General features: G+C 32.1%; 2 protein-coding genes and 1 long non-coding RNA gene across 3 annotated transcripts in view; 1 reads left to right on the plus strand and 2 right to left on the minus strand.

Moving 5' to 3' along the window:
• LOC115878001 (phospholipase D3-like) overlaps positions 1–14,250 on the minus strand; it is a 35,036-nt gene extending 20,786 nt beyond the window's left edge. Inside the window, exons 1-3 of the mRNA XM_030894352.1 lie at positions 14,157–14,250; positions 13,450–13,629; positions 11,337–11,529 (exon numbers count right to left, since the gene is read on the minus strand). Coding sequence (XP_030750212.1) covers positions 11,337–11,529; positions 13,450–13,616 — 360 coding nt within the window. The 5' untranslated portion in view covers positions 13,617–13,629; positions 14,157–14,250. The remainder of the gene's footprint in view (positions 1–11,336; positions 11,530–13,449; positions 13,630–14,156) is intronic.
• A 5,593-nt stretch (positions 14,251–19,843) lies between these two features.
• On the plus strand, positions 19,844–23,074 carry LOC115878003 (docking protein 2). Its single transcript, XM_030894356.1, has 3 exons — positions 19,844–20,105; positions 20,384–20,970; positions 21,434–23,074. Exons 1-3 carry the CDS (start codon positions 20,040–20,042, stop codon positions 22,356–22,358), a joined length of 1,578 nt encoding a protein of 525 aa, XP_030750216.1. The 5' UTR covers positions 19,844–20,039; the 3' UTR covers positions 22,359–23,074.
• On the minus strand, positions 23,029–23,842 carry LOC115878004. The gene is made up of 2 exons (XR_004049457.1): positions 23,591–23,842; positions 23,029–23,520 (listed from the first exon to the last, which is right to left on the minus strand). It is a non-coding gene; the product is annotated as an uncharacterized LOC115878004 (long non-coding RNA).
• Positions 23,843–24,791: the final 949 nt, after the last annotated feature.

The following is a 24,791-nucleotide window of genomic DNA, read 5'->3' on the forward strand; positions in this document are numbered from 1 at the left end:
GAATGACATGTCAAAATGCGATGAAATAAACAAACTCGTTACTAAGATATGAATTTATAAGCCAACTTTTTCAAACATTATAATTTCAAATATGGAAAATTTGCAAATATGCGTTCTAAAAAACTGTAAAAAGCGTATGACAAAAAATAGTGTATGTAACACGTACCTAAATTATGTTTTTTAGGACTCATCTACTATTTCGGACTCGGCTAACGCCTCGTCCGCAAACAGTAATGATTCGTCCTAAAAAACATCATTTTAGGTACTAGTTACATAAATAGCTATAATATTTGAATAAAATCTGCTCGTCACATGATAAATCTCTAGATCATATATAATTTATATACAAATATCTTAAAAATGTATTTCTATATATATGATCTAGGGATAAACGTCAAATTTTTGTCTATTTGCCCAAAAATTTTAAAGAAGAACACGTTTTTATTCTGTTTCGGCCTAGACATATCCTAAACGAAGAAAGGAGGAGGAGCTTAGGCGGTTTACAGTCGGCTCCGCACGACCGCCCCCGATACTACACGAAAGTTTCGACAGTTTGAACTTTCGTCAGGATAAAGCCACCTCCAGTCGACCGACCTAAAAACGCCATCGAATATATCGATATTTCGATATATTCGATATTTCCAAATATACACATTTTATTAATGATCCTAGCAACTCTACCAGCGTCAACAGCTACACCAGAAATTTTTTTTAACCCTTAATGTCGCAACCGTACATGCGGTATTCGGCGATCTCCGATCGGGGCTTCGCCGATTTCCTATGTGTGTGGATGAAGAAGTCGGAGTTCGGCGACAAGTTGACTATGTTGTTGCTATCAGAACCCGCATGTGTGGATGGAAAGGCGAAGTCCGATCACTAGCGTTCGGTAGTTGACGAACGCTCGGAGTTCGCTAAATGCCGCATGTGCGGTTGCAGCATAAGACGATTGAAGGACTTCCTACGTAACTCTACAGGTCAGGAGCGATTGACAGGACTTCCTATATTAAACGTACATAGAGAAATAAATATCGATATCAAAGAGGTAGTCAATCGTTTTTCCAGGGAAATAACCAGTTTATCCTTTAAGATTAATAATTTTTACATGTTACTTTTTTAAAATTTATTTTCAATTAAGATTTGAGTGTAGCCCAAATCGATTTTTTTATTGTGCTTTTTTCCTAGCAGCTTTTGTACACCCCCCAAGCCAAACCCCCCCCGAAATGTTGGTCTAGATACGGCCCTGATCCGGGGACATACCGTATATCAAAAATAAAAATTAACTTGAAAACTTACACACAGCAAGAATTTCAAGCAGTAAACAGTAAAAACACTCGTATATTTTCTCAAAATAATTTTTAAACAAGTATTTTAAGACGACTGGCTCTTTGATATATCTTTTACTATGCTCTCTAGAACAGAATGCGGCCTGTCTGGCTGCCGGTAAACGTTGCGTTCCCTACTGCGCATTGAAAGAAAAGATCCTATATTTTATTAGTCCTTTAAATTCTAATATATATATAATAATATAAATCGAACATGTCTCCATAGCGCAGTGCGTAGAGTTTCCGACCACGAACCGATGATCCAGAGTTCGAATCCGGGTCGAGGCAAAGGCTTTTTTATTTTATTTCCGTTTATATTCTGATAGTAAAGTATTAAATATTTGTTTTTATTTAATTACCAGAATTATTTAATACTTTATTACTATCAGAATGTAAACGAAAATAAAATAAAAAAGTCTTTGACCTGACCCAGATTCGAACTCTGAATCATCGGTTTGTGGTCGGAAACTCTACGCACTGCGCTATGGAGACATGTTCGGTTTATATTCAATACTAGAATTTATAGGACTAATGGTGGGTTCATACAGCCAAATAAAATAAAATAAAATAAGAAAGTTGGTTATATGGGATACCGTACATGCGTTCATACAGCCAAATAAAATAACAAATAAAATAAGAAGTCTTTATCTTTTAACTTCTTGTTTTATTTTATGTGAAAACGGCTTTGCGCACGCTTAATTCTAACCTACAAATATTTTCAGTTTGGATTTAATTTATTTTATAATTTCACATAAGTAAAATGTATAATATAGTAGGCAACGAATAAATAAATATACTATAAATAGTAAAATTACTATAAACAATCGTAAAAGTTAACTTTTATCCAGCCTCATCGTACTGCGCATGAGCAAATATATATTTCTTATTTTATTTTATTTGACTGTATGAACGCACACAAATAAGAATTCCTTATTTCTTATTTTATTTTATTCTTATTTTATTTTATTTGGCTGTATGAACCCACCATAAAGTAATAAAAAATATAGGATCTTCTTCCGATGCGCAGTAGTGAACGCAAGACGGGCCGCATGCTGTTCCAGAGGGCATAGTAAAAAATATATCAAAGAGCTAGACGTCTTAAAATACTTTCTCGAAAACGTTATATTGAAAACGTACTTTTATACTTACTAGTCAAAGAGGTTCACTTTTATGCCTAGGCGTTAAAATGACTCTTTTATATTGTTAATCTCGTCGCAAAAATTAATACTTTTGTGACGTTTAAAAAAAAGTTTAATAAATGACTGATATAGGTGTCAGAATATATCACTGTCTTTCAAGGTCTACTGTGACGCCGTTTTCTTCTTCGATCGCATGGTTATATATCATATATTTGCCCAGACAGATCCAACTGATAAATCTACTCAGTACTTTATTATTAATTATGAGACATCATGAAATTTTATTACCCAACAAAATAGTAAAACTAACGCCCGAGGGAACAGTAACGTGGGGAGAATCATGGATAGTGCGTCATATCCTCTGACATTTCAAAGGGTTTATTATCTTTTACCCCGTCTGTGGTGCACACAACGTTTATCAGCCAAGTTCCACTTTCAATAATTAATAGGAAACATAATTTCAGTTCGCATCAGGAGAGAAATTTAATGCGTTGGTTGAGTAACAATAGTTCGACTATATTTAAGTCTTAGATTATACATGGATTATACCGTATGATCGAAATAAAACGGCGTCAAAGAGGGCTGGGAAATTGTTTTTTTTTTATTTTTCTCTAAAACTGTATGGAAATTTGGAAAAGTATAAACGGCATTAAACAATTATAGAACAAGCAAAAAAAAGTATGAAAATGCATTTTTCCCACAATGTCAATAATAAAAAAGTTTTTCCTCTTGTAAAGACAATCCGGGGCATTACGTATTGGGTATTAGCTAGTGATGTTGATTTTCGTTGCTTTTAACTAATCGTAACTCGACTACTAAGGGTGGCTGCAACGACGCACAGTGGCGTGAAACTGATAATATAACGAAAAAACCCTATATTTCCTAAACCGTTAATCCAATCGCATTGGGACGGATTTTATTCGATTCAGCTTAATAAAATACATCAAATAACATGGTTTGATAAATTTATTTAAAAGTAAACTGAGCACCAATTGAAACGTAAAGTGAAAATTTTTGCATCAAGTTGAACTTCTTGTATTTTCTAAACTATTGAAGGCATTTTGAATTGCTAGCCAGATTCTGAAATGCTTTTTATCGACTCTAGAACCGTTCTTTGCAGTTTATTTAATTCTTGGTCAATACCCATAATACAGGGTAAAACAAAAATGCGTGCATTCTTTCCAAAATTTTAAGTGACCTCCATTTTGTGGGAGGATGGAGGATTTCCATTATTTGTGGGTAGTTTAAAACAGCTGTTTTATACCTCGGGACGTTTTTGAGTTTTTTTGGGGTATCGCTCTCCATTGCGATGTTTTCCTTTTTTTATGATTTTCGGTAAGGTTTTAATTCTAATAAATTTATCTCATTGTAAAATTAATATATTGTATTTTTGAGCATTATGCGTATTAACTAATGATTATACTAAGTGATTATACTGTATCGTTAATGAAAAAGTGTTAAATGCTTCTTTTGTTATGTCAAGATACATAATAAAACCTGCTCATATAATTTAAATATACCAGCTAGATAAATTTTTAACGCAAACTGTAACACTTTTTAGTTTTATAAATTTATTTGTTTGTTTTATTTAATTATACATTAAAATGCATAATGCTTAATGTGATATCTTCATTTCACAATGAGATAAAATTATTAGTATTAAAACTCTACCGACAATCATAAGAATATCGAAAACATCGCAATGGAGAGCGATAGCCAAAAAACTCATAAACGTCCCGAGGTATAAAACACCTCCTTCAAACTACCCACAAAAAATGGATCTCCTCCATCCCTCCACAAAATGAGTCTCACTTAAAATTTTGTTAAAAATGCGCGCATTTTTGATTTACCTTGTATTATGAGTCCTGACCAATAATTGAAAAAAAATGTTTTAGAATTTAACTGGCATATTCAAAATTCCTTCAAAAATTTTTTCTTCTCCGTTTTTCCTTGTAGAATTCTCGCCACAGTATGATTTAATAAGCCTTGCAAAGTGACTTTACCACAACTTTCTGTTATTTCCACCGCATTAGGGTAACACTGTTTTTTTGAATCAAGTACTTGCAAATAGGGCGGGAAAATATTACAGCCTACTTTCTTAACATATTTTCTTAATATTTCATATTGATATTTTGTTAAAGATGCGTCAAGAATTAAACCCAAGGCTTTTTTAGAGTCAATATACTTCATGGATCAGCTTTTTTTTCTTTGTTCTGCTGCTGCGATTATCAATTCAACCGAAAAATCCTCTCGAAGTTTTTTTATTTCATTTTGCTTACTTCTTTTACACAAATCTTCAAAAGGTTTCTCTGGGCGACCTCCGACAGACTTAAGGGATGACTCGTTTTCGGATTCATGATCAGATTCAGGAAAATTAACCAAAAACTCGCCCTGCAACCACTCACTATACTTTCGAAAGAAATTTTGTTTCACATGATGCACTTCTCTCAATTTTTTGGTAAAGTTGGGTTGAAATCTTTTTTTTATGGCTCCAGTTACCAGCAACTACCGCTCTCCTTGTAATTCTAGATACTGTTCCCTTAAACCTTGCTCTAAAGGGTACTCGCGGTTAAAGAGTAACTCGCACACAACACTGTATGGTATTACAAATTGCGACATGTTTATTATCCAGCTAATAAGACAAATCCAACAACAATACTGATAAAGTTCCATATCAAAATTTATCTAAAACCGGTTTTCAGCATCCGCAAAAATGAAGAATGTAGTTTTCATTTTTTTCCACACTGTTTATCTTTTCTTTTAAATTTTCAACAAACGTGGCCGAATGTGGCGATAAAATTTATAGAATCACTACTTTAACAGTTGCTTTTTAAGTCAAATTAATCCGAGACCAAAGCTCGGTAAAGCTTTTTTTTCTAGTCTGATTAAAGTAAGAAGTAAAGTAATTTTATTAGAAATAGATTCAAACTAAACTGCATCAAAGGCACGGTATATTTTGGCAAAATGATTTTTATTTTTAATGCCCATGGATAAACGGAACAGTTCCTGGGTAATACCGATTTTTAGAAATTAAAAGAAGGGCTGCAAAATATTACTTGTTTTCGCTTTATTTTTGCGCGTTTCGTATATTAAGAAAATTGTGAAAAAGGAGGTGTTATAAATTCAAAACTAGTAATTAAATTAAAAAAGTAATATTATTATATTGTCTTTGAACTAACTCGATGTAAGATGGGACAATTTAAACCCGATTTAACACCCTCTTTTTTGTTTTTTTTTCCATTGCCGAAACCACTGTGCGACGTCCCGTAATCCTGCTGTTAAATCATAACAGCTGGTTTTTATATATAAAAACCAATTGTTATGTTTTAACCGCAGGATTACGGGACGTCGTTGCAGCCACTCTAAGTAATCATTTCAAATATTCGTTACTTTGATGCTTTGTACTGATTTTGGTACTGCTGTCAATTTTGTCAACTGCTGTCAACTTTTGTGTCTAATTTCACCTGCGTAAGGGATATAGATCATAGACTAATGTCACGTACTAGATATAGATTCACGTTTTAAGAAACGTGAAAAATTGATTCACGTTTTAAAAAAAGTACTCACGTTTTTCATTTAATGGACCTCTGTGTGTAAATTTAATACTTCTAGAACCGTTACAATTTTTGAACAAATATTCAAAAGTTCACTTGTACAAAATTTCACCCCTAATTTCATACTCTTAGGGGATGAATTTCACAAAATCGTTTAAATTTCACCCCTAATTTCACACTCTTAGGGGACGAATTTCACAAAATCGTTTCTAAGTATATACTCGCTTTCGCCACTTAAGTAACCTCTATGCAAAATATCATACCCCTAGGACTAATTTTAAAAAAAATATATACAGAATTTCACCACCAGTTTCACCCCCTTCTATAGAAGATGGATTTTCAAAAAGTCGCTTCTAAGTACTTACTTTTGTCACTCTCTACAGGAACCTCTGTACAAAATTTCAAACTTCTAGGACTAATTTTAAAGAAAATTATACAAAAAATTTTACTCCCATTTTCATCCCCTCAGGAGGTAAATTTCCGAAAATAGCTTCTAACTGTTCGATTACGTCACATAAGGGCTGTGCAAAATTTTATACTGCTAGAATTTTATTTTTTTGCATAGATCTACCCCTCATTTCACCCCCTTAGAAGGCGAATTTTCAGAAATCGCCCTTTAGTGCTCATTTACGTCACCCAAGAAACCTCCGTGCAAAATTTCATACTCGTAGAACATATTTTAACAAATATTGCAGCCTTCCATCCCTTATTTCACCCCCTTATCATCCCTTTGCCACCTTATATGTGTTTATAGAATTCGCATTTGATTACATTATAATACGACCACCAGCAAACTCCATAAGACGACGCATGGTGTCATTGATGACGTGCAACGAAAGTTGTTTTAAGTTCCCATAAATACTACTAAGTATTACTACTAAATGATTAATACTACTAAGTACACACACCAGAAAAATCTAGGGATATCATTTTATGAAAGTTAAAAATAAATGTTTTGAATAAACAACCACATATTTGTAGGCCGATTTTTTCTACTTCGATTGAAACGAAGTAGTCACACTAGTTATTTCTAAATTTGGGATATTTGCAGAAGTGTTTGTGCATTTTTTGTCAAATGTATAAAAAGCACCTAGCATCAATTGTTCGATTTTAACCTGTACTGGCTATGTTTTTATGATAACTGGCCAAAATTCATTCAAATAACTCTGTTTACTCTATAACTCTTATTAAACGACATTATGGAGCGTAGATAGTTTAACAGAGACGAAATGCTAAGGGCCATGGGTATGCTCGAAGCTGGAATGCGCCAAATCAACGTAGCTAGAGCATTAAATACAACGCAAAGTGTAATATCGCGATTAAATGCACGCTACCGTGAAAGTGGTGATGTTGCTGAAAGGCACACAGGGCGACATCGCATTACTACCCCTCAGCAAGATCATTTTTTACAATTAAATGCTCGAGGCCGACCGACTCTTACAGTACCAGAGCTTAGTTTAGTTCTCCAGGAAACACATAATGTAACCCATAGATGTAACCATTAGTCCTGACACTGTTCGCAATAGATTAAGAGAGGTCAACTTAAGAAGCAGACGCCCCTGGAGAGCTCAACCCTTAACGAGAGGAAATCGAGAGGTACGGTATTTGTGGGCTCAAGATCATGTTCAGTGGTCGAATGAACAATGGGCCAATGTTCTCTTCACGGATGAGTCACGCTTTGGAATTCATCCGGATTCGAGAAGGCTTAGGGTATGGAGAGAACCGGGAATTTTTATTCGGTTGGATCATGTTCAGGAAGTGCACCCTTATCAAGGTAGAACAGTTATGGTTTGGGGAGGAGTCCAGTTAGGCCGAAAAACCGATCTCGTTTTTCTTGAAAGATTTCTAACAGGAATCACAGATATCGTGATTTAATTCTTGAGCTTGTCGTGTTACCATATGCCAATGATTTTGGGAGAAACTTCATTCTCATGCATGACAATGCACGGCCTCATACAGCCCGAGTGGTAAGTGAGTTTATTAATGCTCATCATTTAAACATCTTACCCTAGCCGGCACAATCTCCTGACCTCAACCCCATCGAGCACGTATGGGACGCGGTCCAAAGAAGAATTTTGAGAATGGATATGCCTCGTGAAACTCGTAGGGATCTGGTTCGGGCCGTGAATGCAGCGTGGCAGGCTGTACGTCAAGAAGAGATCGAGAGGTAAATTTGAAAAATTCGGTAAATTTCGCATTTTTATTTCCAATAGGTCCTGTAAACTATTTGTTTATTTTAATTTTATTATATCAGAAATGCAAATAATAAAATTACTGATGATGGCTGGATAAAATTGTAATATCCCTAGACTTTTCCGGTGTGTTTAGTTATAGTAATCAAAGTAATTATTGTATGGTTTTAAATTCGTTACTAGTTACTTCGGGTATCGATAAGTAACGATGAGTACTCAAGTAACGAATAGTTACTTTTTCAACACCTCTAGTATTATCAGCCCAATTTGTTTCATCTTTTTGTTGCAAAACATTGTGTACCATACTTCAATAAATTATGCAGAAAAATATTTACTAATTTTAAGTGATCGTTACAATTATACAAGCCTATTAAGCATGATATTATTATATCAGCTTGAAATTATTACGAAAAATAAGTAACTAGAAATTAAAGTAGATATAATCTAGCTCTTTTTGACTAACGGATGAACTAAATGCAAAACAAATATTTTATTTTAAAAAGTCCTTTTATTTTATTTTTTTATCGCAGTTCTATTACTTTTATCTTTAGGATCGTGCTTTGCATTTGACCTACGCTTGACCTACTTTTGCGAAATGTTTTGTCGAAGAAACTTGCGTCAAGAGGTCAAACTACATCGTAAAACTATTAATTCTAAAATACGTTTTATCCTTGCATTATAAACAAGGGTTTTATGCAAACACTCTTTTGTTCTGTGTGGATGACTAACACCTACTTTCATCAAAACAATATTGAAAATAGTACTTGAATAGCGGCTATTAATAATGTGTTCTATTTTTAAGCTAGCCGATAAAAATACTTGCAAAAAAACACATTAGGCTAATATGATGACGTTAATTACAATTCATTTTATGAACACACTGGGCACATAAAATATTATCGACACACGCATCAGGATAAAACACACGTGTCTGACATCGGTTTAAAACGTCTAAAACATTTGCGTGTATTTGAAAAATATATGTTAGTAAAGGGTATATTCGGATTAATATAGGAAATATGCCCCCGCGGCTTTCGAGACGGTTTTCGAGATTTTCAAAAAACCCTGCTTTTTCAATTTTATTTTTATAGTAAAATTAAAAATTAATTAATGACGATTTTTTCTAATTCTTAAGTTTAAGTTTTAAGACATGAAAAAATAATAATTCTTAAACGAAAAGCCGATTTTTAGCGGAGGAAAAAAAATTAAAATCTATAAAAAATATATAACATAAAGTTTAACAATATAAATATATAAAATAAAGTTTAATAACGAAGATCGGATAGGATTGTTGTATAATGCAATGATTTTATGTTGATTCTTGATTATAATATTTAATTTATTAGATTACGAAAATTTTTCTCTATACCGGGTGCGTCTCAAAAATGGCTCACCCCCTATAACTTTTTTATTTTTTCAGATGAAAAAACAAGATTTGGTATGTTAGTATATGACATAAATTAGGGTTGATTGACGTATTCAACTATTTTTGGTCACTTCCTGTTTCACCGGAAATGACTACAACTTTTGATTTTTAAATAGCACCCTCCGTATTTTTTTACTTAATTCGATAGAAAATAACACTCCGCATAGAATAACATATCATATGTCAACTTTTGACATATGGTTTATATGAAATTATAACATGCGGTTCATAACGACAATTTCACTCGAAATACCAAGTGTGTGGTATCAAATTATTCATAAAAAATGCTTTTTCCAAATATGCTAATGAACCACCCTCGTTCCATTTGAAAAAACTGAGATATGATTAAAAATATGATTTGGGCATTTTTTAACCGGCCAGGACAAGACACGAAAAACATTAGACGATCAAATATATTTCCCAAGGCACCTTGATTGAAAATTAGTGTTTTTAACACAGCCGTGGCACTCTATATTGATATTTAAAATACTATTTTTTTTAAAGCAAAAATGTCAAAAGTTGACATATGATATGTCATTCTATTCAGAATGAAATTTTCTATCGAATAAAGTAAGAAAATACCGAATGTGCTATTTAAAAATCAAAAGTTGTAGTCATTTCCGGTGAAACAGAAAGTGACCAAAAACAATTGAATGCGTCAGTCAATCCTAATTTATGTCAAATACTGACATACCAAATTTCGTTTCTTTATCTGAAAAAATAAAAAAGTTATAGGGGTGGGCCACTTTTGAGACGCACCCTGTTACGCACACTGATAAATATTTGTAGATTTTTTATCATTTGATATTATATATTGTATAATTTTTCTGTAGATATTATCTTTTTCAACATGTTATTTAATAATTGCTTTTGGCTTTTGACGTAGAGGTATTTATTTATTTATTTAATATTTCTGTTGATTTTTCGATGGAGTTAAGGTTTCAATTACAGCAGCATCCTTACTCCCACTAGCCCTAAAGCTCATAATACTTGCAAAACCCAATTATTCTTTTGAATGCTCTTCAATTAACCCTTTAACGAGTCTTTGTTTTGTTTTTATACTATCCGATTGAAATGAAACTTTTGGGCATTCACCTGGTAAGCTTGAACTTTCTGTGACTGTGACTACCTGTATTTGGTAAAAAAAAACTATTGGTAACTCAAAAGATCTACATCATTCAATATATCGATATTTGAAAAAAAGTGAAAGTTTGATATCTGCAGAACAAAGGCACGAAGGATTTTAACAAATAATATACGTACAGTAGAAAAGTACATACCTTTGGCAATCTTCAACATAATTTGGCTTTGGAATAAAATGTATAAGCACTTGTAAATATTTTGTTTTCGTATGATCTCTGCCTTGCTGAGCAGAAAACGACTAAATTTGGTTGATAAAAATGTACCGAAATACAAAGAATATTCATGCATTTTTATATCAGTTGGAATGTCTACTGTTAATTCTTATCAGTACACATTTTTTGGCTTATTTCTAACCAAACGGTTTTGTCCCGCTAAATTTATCTTCCACCGCACTGTGCGCTCGTCCGTCAAACGCAAAAATAACTGTCACTGTCTAAAATCTTTAGCGCCAACTTCAACTCGGTCCCTAGATGATGTAAAAAAACTGACAGTGCAGGAAAATAGGAATCGAACTATTAGAGTAGTCTTTTGTTTGTGGACCAGTGTGTCTTTTTACTTACCGACAACCTGGGCCTTCCTAACAATCCTGGCCTGAAGAATTTATGATTTGGAGGATTTTCTGGAGTGGGTGGTATCAAAACTATGAGCTGTTCCTTATCTGCTTGGGTTTTGGGACCTGATACTGTTGTAGTCCTGCTCTTCGAAACGAAACCAGAATGAGATGCTTGTGGAGTGGGAACATTAGAAGACATACTACAAATAATAAAGTCAAGTAATAAAAAATAACCCGAAAATATGTTATTTTATGTATTTTTTAGTCAATATTAAATAAATATTTATGAGTTATATAATTCACAAGAAACTACAGGGTGATCCACTGTTCTGAAAAGCACTCATTGCAATTATAAAAATAATTTCATGGATGTATAGGATGATTCAAATAAATTTTATAATAACGTTTTTTTTTTATTTGAGTACTGTTTTTTAGGAGGATCAATAGATTTGTAATATAATTTACATTCCAAAAATACCATGCTGTCATTATATATACTCTCTACTACACAACATTTCTAAACTATTATCTGTAATCTCAGTAATCTGTATATCAATTGTAGAAGTATCGGAAGGGGGTATATTCTCTCAGAAACGTTAAATATAGTTCACTGGTTCGAGAAATGTATTTATAAGGTTGTTTGGATTAAAACCCTAATGGCCATTTAACAAAAATAAACTACTTTTATTTTTGAATTTCTTTAACGAAATACTCAGCTGTTTTATAGATACAATTTTAGTGTAAAAATATATTTAAGCCACTCTGTCTATAAAATTCTCTACTATTAAACGCATATGTTAAAAAAATTGATTCTTTCAAAACATTCTTTTCAAAACACTGAAGATATATATATATATTATATATATATATATATATATATATATATATATATATATATATATATATATATATATATATATACTCTGTAGGTATTTGTAAAAACATTTAGAAAACCAACCACTTAAAATGTTTTATCTTAGTTAGAAAACACTCGGTATAAAAGAGACAAGTAACTAATCAATTATATCAAACTGCGTATCATATATCAGGTAATTATGAAAAAATATGTAAGTTTGGAGAAATCTAAATAGGGAAATAATACTTTATTTTATTTATAGCTGCTTTGGTTTGGCTCAAATGTAAAATATTTATTTATTCTTTTTTATTCGTAATATTACTCTCACTGATCCGTAATACGTTATAAACTGCGAATCGTATATTAGTTAATTATGAATATGTTTGGAAAAATCTAAATACAGAAATAAATACTAATTAACTTTGGTTATAACTGGTTTGGTTTGTTATTAGGAATTCTGCTCGAACTGATTTTTAAAGATATATGTAGAAATCGGATATACAGAGTGAGTCTTAAATAGGTACAAATATATAGTACATTTCGACCCCAGAAACACGTCTATGAAGTTTTATTTAAAACACATAATACCTTGATAATATGGCAACATAGGTAGTAGATTCAATTTCCAAGAAAGAAAACTCAGAGGAAAAGATTCAGAGGTTCTCAAAATTTAAGCAAAAAATCATTTTTTTTGGAAATTTTCAAAGTAAAATATCTCGGTTATTTTGGTCTTATTCGAAAATCAGTAAAGTATCTTTTATCGAGATCTACCAGCCCTAAAAATATTTGCAGTTATTTAAGACACACTCTGTATTCACCCCCCGTAGGTCTCATTCGGTGGTATGTGTACCAGTTCATTATACATAAATTAATGAATAAAATCTCATCAAAATATTGTTTTCTTTCACAAAGTATTTTTTATAATAACATTATTTTATTGTATCTGACTCAAACATTTATTAACACTTGATGCGTTTTTTATTTATTTTATCTTATAAAATACAAAAGGTCTACAAGTATTTTGATTGGTTGGCAACTCTTTATTTAACAACTAATTATTCCTATAAGTGATTTTGATTTTATATATTTTATTTTTTATTTTATAACTACTCTGTTCTGTTTTTAAGCGTATTATATCTTTAATACATGAAAGCGCTGTGTGACTACAAGTATTGTTATACAGTTTTTAACATATAACTTTTTACAATCCTAAATTATTGTATTTCATAATTTGAGTTTTCTTTGATGAAAAATGTATACTTACCTATTTAAATTAATGTTTGTTGAATTATCACCATAGCTAATGTTGTTTGTATTATTCACTTGTACTAGGAGACTACAAGTTTGGGAGGCTATTTGGAAAAGGCCATCTTGGAGGTTTCTTTGTTTGGGTGGTCTTCTTCCACCGAAGTGGCCCCAAAAGTGCGTCATGTTTCACATAAATCTGCAACAAAAAAAAACAAAATATACATTTAATAAACAACTATGGTTTCATTGATCATAAATAGAAGTGTGGAAAAATGAGGAATATTTTAACAACTCATATAATATAAATATAATAAGTAAAGAAAAATTAACAAAAAATAAAATAAGCAATTGGCAACACAATTTAACAATAATATACGGTACCATTGGATGGATTTAAGAACTAAAATAAAATCTCCTCTTCAATATAAATCTGATTAAAACAAAAAATAAATGAATAGAAGAAAAATTCCAAATCAAAACAACCGCTAAAAAACACTAATAAAATTAATTTGCTTAATTTTTGCTTTGTAAACATTTTGTTTCTTTTTTAATTTAGATAGAAATCTTAAGATATAATTAACCATAATATTAATTTTCCATAGAAGAAATGTTTTATAGTAATATAAAGATAATCAGAATACGTGAGTTATATGAAATTCCAAAAACAAAATATTGAGTTAAACTATATAAATAGCAACCAAATTAAGACAGCTCATCAATTACCTTTTCATTTGATGACCATGATTTGCTAAATGCTTCGTAAACAATTTACAGTTGTTATCCAGGATTGAACATTCTACCGAAACGGCCGGTCTTGCACTAAACGGCTGGCTAAGCAGGCCCTACGGTCTGTTTTTGACGTCGTACGTCATCGATTCTGGAACACACGAGCCCTACTTTCGCCCTTAGATAACGTATAGTAGCTCAGAGCAACAAAAAATATATCTGGAATAATCTTTTTTCGATATACAGGGTGGCCCAGCTTTCCGAAAAAGCTCTTAATCAGGTTTCGGGTTTGGGATTTTTACAGTAGCTGTTATATAAAATATGCGGATAATAACTTTTTTAAACACATTTTAAAAATATTTTGTCATTATACCGGGTACGTCTATCAAAAGTGGTTCAATCCTATAACTTTTTATTTTTTCAGATAAAAAAAACGAGATTTTTTTATGTTAGTATATGACATAAATTAGAATTAATTAACATATTCAATTCTTTTCGGTCACTTCCTGTTTCACCGGAAATGACTACGACTTTTGATTTTTAAATGGCACCCTCGGATTTTTTTTACTTTATTAGATAGAAAATGACACTCTGAATAGAATGACATATCATATGTCAACTTTTGACATATTCGATTAAAAAAATCTTATTTATATTTCAATCTAGAGTGCCATACTCCTTGGTGCCATAACTGTGTTAAAAATACTATTTTTTAATCAAGGTAGCCTTGGGAAATAGATTTGATCGTCTAGTGTTTTTCGTGTCTTGTCATTGTCGGCTAAAAGATGCCCAAATCGTATTTTTAATCATCTCTCAATTTTTTCAAATGGAAAGAGGGTGGCTCGTTAGCATATTTGGAAAAAGCATTTTTTACGAATAATTTGGTACCACACCTTTAATATTTCAAGTCAAATTGTCGTTACGTTTATGACCATGGTACTCTAAATTGAAATTTAAAATGCTTTTTTTTATTGAATATGTCAAAATTTGATACATCCTTCTATTCAAAGTGTCATTTTCTATCGAATAAAGTAAAAAAATGCGGAGAATGCTATTTTGAATATTATCGAAATTATGAACTGACGAATATTGACGAAATTGAGTGAATATTGACGAAATTAGAATTGATTGACATCAATTCTAATTTATGTCATATACTAACATACCGAATCTCGTTTTTAGTCTGAAAAAGATTTAAAAGTTATAGGAGTGAGCCACGTTTGAGACGCATCCTGTATACAGGGTGAGTCAAATATTTTTTCAAGCTAAAGCTGTATATTTTTAAATGGAATGCCCTTTTATGAATAAGAATAAAATCCCATTTTAAAAATACCATAGTAGAATATGGTGGCACCAAGTAGTTTTTACAGGGGCGCACACGAGAGGTAACGGAACGGAGGCAGTTGCGTTTCCCAGGTAATTTATAATAATCATTTCCAAAGTAATTTATAATAAGATAAAATGTGGTATAATATAAAATTGTCGTAAAATAAATTAATAATACCAATCAAAATAGAAAATTCAGGGCAACACAAGTTATTTTTTTGTACAGTCACAATACCTTTTAGAATAAATTTAATTTAAATCTAGTATACTTTACATAAATATTGACACTACCCCTGAAATTATAAAATACAAAATTACTGATATTTTTTAGTTGAAAATATTTTATAATACCTAGTATATCTCCACTTTTCGAGTTTAGGTGTACTAAAATACTCTTTTTTTATTAATTTAAAGTGTTTTTTTTGTACAGTTGCAGTGTTAAAGAAAACGTACGATTATATCAAGGGAGGTACAACTGATACGGCTGATGTCGGAGATGGAGCGCTGGCCTCTCTGGAGCCGTCTCAGATACTGGCTTTTGCCAAAGCTCTGAGACTGTATGATATGACAGTCGACATAAACCGCCGCCATCTTGATTTTTTTAAGTTTGTACCCCTTATTGTTGTACTAATTTTATATTTTTAATAGAAAATACTGAATTGTTTTTTTATTACTCTATGCAATAAAAAAGAGACGTAGTTCGCGTGTTAAAATGTTTTTATACTCTATTGCCCTTAGGAAAATGAGCTTTAGAACTTTCGCGGTTAATTAACATGAATAATGCAATTTGATGGAATTTTAAGAAACAAAAACATCAGCTAATTTAAAACTGTTTCAGGATCTACGTCAACCAGGAAAACTGTATAGGTGTTATACTGGTTAACGTGGTATATATGTTAGGCATATAAAAATAAATTTATTTACACTTTTACATTACAGAGTATTATGAACAAGAAAGAAATAGTGAGGGAAATGCATAAAAAAGAAGAAAAAGATTAAACGGCTCAGCCCTCAACAACTCGTAACCGTATACACCAGTGCACACCAGTGCAGACACGCACACTCACACACTCACACAACCACACACCTACACTAGTGCATACTGATGTTACTGCCTTCAGGCTTCATCAGTACGGTAAAGAACCAGGAAGCGATGAAACCGATCCCAAAATACAAAAAACCAGGAAGCAAACGATGCAACGAGGCACCGTGTGCAACCCAGGAGATGAAAAAAAATTGATGAAGAAACGAAAATAAATGATGGAAAATAAAAGGAGCAAACGGGAGCCTAAAGCCCCAATTTGCAGCCAAGAACCAGAGTCGCCCAGGATTGCGGGCTTCGTCCAGAACAGCCACGGAGGTAGCCAACAGCAACCCGCCGCAGTACCCTTAGCCGTGGTACCAATATGAACAAGAAAGAAATAGTGAGGGAAATGTATAAAAAAGAAGAAAAAGGCTCAGCCCTCAACAACTCGTAACCTTTAGTTTATTTTCGTTTCTTCAACAATTTTTTTTCATCTCCTGGGTTGCACACGGTGCCTCGTTGCATCGTTTGCTTCCTGGTTTTTTGTATTTTGGGATCGGTTTCATCGCTTCCTGGTTCCTTACCGTACTGATGAAGCCTGAAGGCAGTAACATCAGTGTGCTCTAGTGTAGGTGTGTGATTGTGTGAGTGTGCGTGACTGCACTGGTGTACACTGGTGTATACGGTTACGAGTTGTTGAGGGCTGAGCCGTTTAATCTTTTTCTTCTTTTTTAGAGAGTATTATATATTTTTGAGAAGCTTATAATAAGCTGGATCATCTAATATAAAAATATACAGCGTGTTCTATTTGAGAAAATATAAGTTTCGCTTTTATATCTCGGAAAATATTTTGGTCTGTTTATTTTATTTTTTGCTACGGAAAAAGTTCTACCAGAAACATTTTTCACTATTTCGATACCTTTCACAAGAACGGCGAGATACGCGAGGAATCCCAAATTGCAAAATTTCCAACAAGACCCTGTAGCTCAGAAACGAATGGGGTTTTAAAAATGGTTACAGTTTACAGCATCTTCCATTTGACAAAAAAAAATACGACAGGTTTGTGAAAACCTCATCGTCCAATCTTCACTAATAACGGAGATACCGGGTGATTTCAGCCTAAACGGGACAACCACGCCTAAACGGTACATACAGGGTCCTGCAACAGTAGAACACTTGTGTTAAGAGTTATTTACTTTTAATGATGAGAAATTATATAAGCATTTTAAAATATAACTATACTATAACCCCTATAACTTTTTTATTTTTTTCAGATAAATCAACGAGATTTGGTATGTTAGTATATGACATAAATTAGGATTCATTGACATATTCAATTGTTTTCGGACACTTCCGGTTTCACCGGAAATATGACTACAACTTTTGATTTGTAAATGGCGCCCAAGAACGGTAAACTAATTAGGTTAACTGTTCTTGAATGGCACCCTCGGTATTTTTTATTTTATTCGATAGAAAATGGGCGTATTCAGTAAACACACCGGTATTAACCGGTAAAAACCTACCGATAACTACTACCTTTTCATTGAACGATCAAGTTACCGGTACGTAAATAAACCGGAAACAAAATACGGTAGGCTCTCAAGTGGTCGGTGACCACAACCGGTGATTTACCATTGCATTCAATTTAATTTTCTGCACCGGTGGACTAACCGGTATGTTTACTGAATGCGCCCAATGCCAATGGTAACTCACAGGTTGTGGTCACCGATCAGTTGAGAGCCTACGAGCCTACCGTATTTTGTTTTCAGTTCCGTTCAATGAAAAGTTATCGGTAGGTCTTTTGTTAGTCCACCGGTGTAGAAAATTAAAGTGAATGCCAATGGTAACTCGCCGGTTGTGGTCACCGATCACTTGAGAGCCTACCGTATTTTGTTTCCGGTTTATGTACATACCGGTCGGCGCAGTTTTTGTCATAATTGTCATCTGTTACATTTTTTGTTGTTTCGAACGTTCAATAAAAAGTTATCGGTAGGTCTTTACCGGTTGATACCGGTGTGTTTACTAAATCCGCCCAATGGCTCTCTGAAGACGTCATAGAATGACATATCATATGTCAACTTTTGAAATTTTCGCATATGGATTATTTGAAATTGTTATTTTTTTTAAATAACAAGTTTACCAAGTTTTAAAATGTTTAAATACCAAGTTTGTGGTATCAAATTATTCGTAAAAAAATGCTTTTTCCGAATATGCTAATGAGCCACCCTCGTTCCATTTGAAAAAATTGAGATATGATTAAAAATTCGATTTGGGCATCTTTTAACCGGACAGGACAGGAAACTAAAAACATTAGACGATCAAATCTATTTTTCCATACATATATATATATATGTATTTTCCATATATATATATATATATATATATATATATATATATTTATACATATATATATATATATATATATATATATATATATATATCAAGTTTACCAAGTTTTAAAATGTTTAAATACCAAGTTTGTGGTATCAAATTATTCGTAAAAAATGCTTTTTCCGAATATGCTAATGAGCCACCCTCGTTCCATTTGAAAAAATTGAGATATGATTAAAATTCGATTTGGGCATCTTTTAACCGGACAGGACAGGAAACTAAAAACATTAGACGATCAAATCTATTTTTCCATACATATATATATATATATTTTCCATATATATATATATATATATATATATATATATATATATATATATATATATATATATATATATATATATATATATATATATATATATATATATATATATATATATATATATATAGTATATATACTTTTCAGGCGCACCCGGTATATGTATTGATATAAACTCAGATCACTTTGACGACCATATCAAAGATTAATATGGATAACAAAGATATAACAAAGATAATGTATAACTAAAAATATCCTTGACCATATTTTACCTTTAACTTATTTTTTACTAGGTAAACAATAAATTATTTATACATTTTTAGAAGAAGTTAATAGAAAGACTAAATAGCCACCCCTTCTTCGTTGTTCATTAATAAATCATTTTCCTCTAAACCGAAAAAATCAATAAAAGAGAGGTAGATAAAACGGTAAAAAAACCGCCAAAAATATTAAATTTTCAGCATCTCCGGTATTTCCGATCGGAAAAGGAGCGCCAAAGCATTGTTGCCAGGGCAGTAATTTTAAAACAAAAATATCATTAAATTTTGATTGAACAGTTTTTTCGTATAGGTCCACAGTCAAATAAAAATCAGCCCATATGCGTTGTAGAAGGTAGAATTTTAATAAGACCATTAAAAATAAACGTATTTAGGTATTTAAAAACATAATTAGACATAACCTCAATTCAAGTCATAAGATTTGGCAACACAGTGACAAAACTCATTGTTGATGTGCTAGTTGATAAATGCAGATAAAATATTATTATGTTACCATTATTTCCTGATAAAAAATCAAACTCTCGTGTCACATTAGGATGTGGTATTGTGGAAAATGACGTGTTTGTAATAATAGGATTAACTATTTTGAAGAGCGTGTTAAAATGGAAATTGACGAGCCCGTATATCAGGGCTTTCTACTGTTACCCCCAAGTGGAAAAATTCTGAAGGTATTTATCTGTTTTTCTGTTAATTTATTGATACTTTTACATAATTATAATAAAATTTGTAATTAAACGTTTAGTCTCAGATTTTAATATAATTTGGAGATCTTTTAAATCCTTAGCATTGTTGACATTCTTTCATCATTTTCTTTGCATTTTCTGTTATAACTTACACTTATTAGGAAATTGGTAGGTAACATCATATATCTTCTATCTCTAGAATATATTTATTTTAAACACCCATAGTTATATTAAGTTAAATAAGTAAATATTTTACATTTCAGAAGTCTTGGCAGAAAAAGTATTGTCTCTTATACAAATCAAGCCAATTTGGTATAAATCGAATAGAAATATATGATAATGAAGCACAGACTGGACAACCAAAAATCATAACTTTAGAAAATGTAATAAAAATAACCCCAAAAATGCCTAACATATTCAGCATTTTAACTAAAGCAGCCGAATACGAATTTGGCACTATAGAAGATCAAATTGAAGAAGTATTTAATGACTGGTTCCGTGCAGTACAAATGGTTGCCTTTCCCAATGAAACCACTCAAATATCAGGCATCGAAGAAAATAACGATCTTTACTGCTCAACTGATGAAGGTGTTTTTTATGTGAAATTGGTCCCTACTGATGCCTCCAATAGGTGTAAACTAGCAACTAAAAACTATACTTTAGTAATAACACCAACAGCCTTACAGCTTAGGAACGAAGGGGATAACAAATTGTTATATGCTTGGCCATATTGTTATATTAGGAGATATGGATATAAGAATAAAATATTTAATTTTGAAGCTGGAAGAAAATGTGCTAGTGGGGAGGGTACTTTTCTACTAGAGCATCCACATCAACAAGATATTTACAGGTAAATAAAATAATCACTACTATAGAGTAACCAAAAAAGTTTCAGGGTTTTTATTTGAAAATTTCACCCTAGATTCTTGGAAAATACTTTCATAGATATTTGGGGTTATACTGGGTGATTCAAATAGATTTGTTTACACTAAAGTTGCAGTTTTTAAATAGAATGAATGCTATATGATTAATTTTTCTAGCTATTTAAAGCACTTAAAATTAAAAAGTCACATATTATTTACTAGTTATGCCTCTTAACTGAACATATTTTATCATGGTGTCTTTTGTTAACTAATCCTACTAAATACATATATAATCTAAATTGCTTGTTATCAAAACTGGGTATGGCATTTCTCTCCACTATTTTTAATGAAAGGCCTTTTATTTTATATCATAAATCAATGTGTTTTTTTTATCAAACTCTGTTTTGTTAAGCACTTCCTATAGCTAGAATATTTATTTTAATTTTTTAGATGTTTGACTTCAAAAATGAAATCTATGAAGAAACTTCTTAATGCAGAATCAAAATCCTCCCTTTTAGACTGCGGCGATGTTCAGTTTCATGCTGCATTAGGCATGGAACCTAGATCAAGAAGCCCGCTACCAGCTTCACCTGCTACATTGTCTTTGAGATCTGGGCTCAATTCCTTTCAGGAAACCATGTGTCCCACCACTTCTTCCCTAGGACTTTCTGGATTGGAAAGTGTCAGTGGAGGAAAATCTGGACCTAAAAAACCTCCAAGAAAATCCATATCACCAAAATCTCCCATGTCAGTAGTTGCTGCTCATGATGATCATCATTACCAAGACGTTGGCGTTGGAGATTTAAAGGTACGTAAATATGATACCGTGGAAAAACGACGAGAAGCCTGGAGAACTATGGGTGTCGAAACACCCAGTCATACAGAACAAGTTAATGAGGAAGATGACTATATTTCTTGTGGTGGTAATAATCTGGCTAAATCAACAAGTGAACTTAGGCTTACTGAAAATGAATCGGGTGAAAAGGACCAAGCCCCAACTGTGATAACCGAACCTAGTATTTCTTTAGATGGTCAATATTATGACCATTTAAACTTTTTTGGCTCATCAAGTAGACTTAACGTTAGCTCAGGATATAAACAAGTATTACCCCCACCTCTACCTCCAGCAGTTACAGTTCCATCGGTTAACCATTACGATGAGGTTCAGTGTATAGAACCTGCAAGATCTGCCAATGATTCTCATTTAGGATATGCCCAAATTAGAAAAAGTCCAACTTCTGGTGCCCTAAAAGAAGTTGGGAATAAAGAGGAGTCGATTAAATCATCACTGTTAAAAGACTTGAAACAAAGAATTCCACATCATTTTCAAAATGAGGCACAATATGCACTTGTAAGTAAACCAAAACGGGTCTAGTCTGTAGTAACAGTTTGTAAAAAGGTGCCTAAAATTAAATTTGATACGCTTGAGAGTGGTCTAAAATAATTTTCCAAAGGATGGGAAATTTGGAGTTTTTCTGTGATATTTCATTAACATCACCAAATTATTTTTAAGTAATATTCTTACTAACTGTTCTTTTTAACAATTCCACTCTGTATTAAAGCCATATAAACAAGTAAGATAAAACTATCTATATATGTTCCAATCTTAGTATTTGTATATCTCTTAAATTATATAGATAATACTGGATTATTTATCCATTTTATAACTAGCTGTTCTAGACTCACTTTTTCTTGATTAAATTATAATCCAAATAAGAATTGAAAAAAGGCTTAAATATTAAATTTCAATCTGTGTATTACAATTTACCTCTAAACTACTCATCTCCACTAAATATAAATATAAATTTTTCTCACATAGAAAATAAGTTTATAATGTAACCCTTACAATTACATAATATACTTAACTCTTCTGAAATGTTAAAATATCTATCTACTTAAGCAAATTGTGAAAATTTTAATCGACTGTACATAGTTATTTGTAAGTCTATGTCTATGTACATATTTTGTACCTATTGTGGCCATATAAGCATCTTAGGAATAACAGTATTTTTTCAAATATGATTTAGTATAAAAATACATTAAAATCAAACTTATATTTTATTCAAATGGTAATATATAGTTTGAACAAGTTGTCTCAAGTATTATTTGAAATAAATTCTCCATAATTAACTTTTTTAATAGTTTCCCCCTTTTCAGCTAAAATTTCTTCAATATTTTTCTTTCCATTTAAATCTGTGAACCAATTCAAGTTATCAGCAATTAGATGGTTATTTTTGCAACTTATACACTCGACAATAACAACTCCCTTTTCATAAGCTACTCTTGATATTTTATGGGTATTTCGACTACTGCAAACTTTGCAGGTATATTCTAAATGGAGCTTGCTTTCAAGTTTTGCTAATGGTATGCTACTATTATTTGGATGTTCTGAGCCATATCGTCTTATAACACTGACTGTTAATTGACTATTATATCCTATATAAGGATTTATATTGGCACTAAAATTACACCTCGGTAATGGAAACAATCTTTGCAATAGTAAAATAGAAATCAATCGTCTAGCCATCATAAACAACCTAAAACACTTTGTATTAAAATAAGAATATTTGGGAAACCATTACTACTGTGTATACACTCAAAACAAACCTATTTACGTATTTCTGAGTATTTAAAACGTAGATAATAGAGTAAGTTTTAAAACACAATTTTAAAATTTAAAATATTGTCATTTGTTTTCATTCAAAATAACCATAAAATAACTAAAAAAGTACGAAAAATGTCCAATTTGAAGTTTGTTCTTGATATATGTTCTACATCAACTGGAAGTTTTATATATGATTTATTGGCTTTGTTTATGGTATTGGCGTGGTATTGGTGTCTTTGAACAAAAAGATTGGTGTCCCCTGGGTGTCCTGAGACCTGAGTCAAGATTGACTTCTATATCTTGGTCCAGAGCTGCCAAGGGTATGCGAGATGTATATGGTTGGTGAATATGATATCAACTTAAAATTATTTTAATGAATAAATTATAAAAAAATTGGGTGTCATAGGAGAGTACGAAAGCTACTCTTTGACGAAAGATAAAAATTTCAAAAAGTAAACAGAAATATGATAATTCAAATATTTTATAAATTTAGAATAAAAGAGTAGCTTGAAGACTGCAATGGCAAGTGGCCATAATTAGAAATAAGAAGATAACTGAAATGTTCTCTGCGGTTGTTTTATGATATGTTTTATTATTATATATGATTTTACCCGGAGATATGGAAGGTCTATCATATATAATAATTTCTAAATCTGCATAATCTCTGCATTATGGAGTGTAGAGATGTACCTTCCTCTTATACCTTCCTCATCTCATATATACCTTCCTTTACACTCCACTCTGCATTTTATGCTCCATGCTCAGAAACTTGGAAAAGAGACTCAGGGTGCAGCCACACTATCCTAAAAACGGCGTATCGGCGTAACGGCGTAACGACCTTGAATCGATTTCCAGTAATTCTATTGGCTAAAATTTTTGACAGATGAATTTGACAGATAAAATTTCTGACAGATGAATGTTTCAGCCAATAGAATTACTGGAAATCCATTCAAGGTCATTACGCCCGTTACGCCGATACGCCGTTTTTAGGATAGTGTGGCTGCACCCTCAGGGTGCAGCCACACTATCCTAAAAACGGCATAAAGCTTGTTTCATATAGACGCGAATCGCGAATTGCGAAAAGCGATTCGCCAAAAAATATTCGCAAAATTTGGACCTATTTCATACAGTCGCGAATTTTTAGGGACATTTCATTTTTGCTCCACTGAAAGTTACTAAAAAAAATCATAACCTGAGATAACT

This window comes from Sitophilus oryzae, unplaced genomic scaffold, assembly GCF_002938485.1.
Source record: "Sitophilus oryzae breed Bouriz unplaced genomic scaffold, Soryzae_2.0 scaffold_149_pilon_pilon, whole genome shotgun sequence".
In the NCBI taxonomy this organism is placed as follows: domain Eukaryota; kingdom Metazoa; phylum Arthropoda; class Insecta; order Coleoptera; family Curculionidae; genus Sitophilus; species Sitophilus oryzae.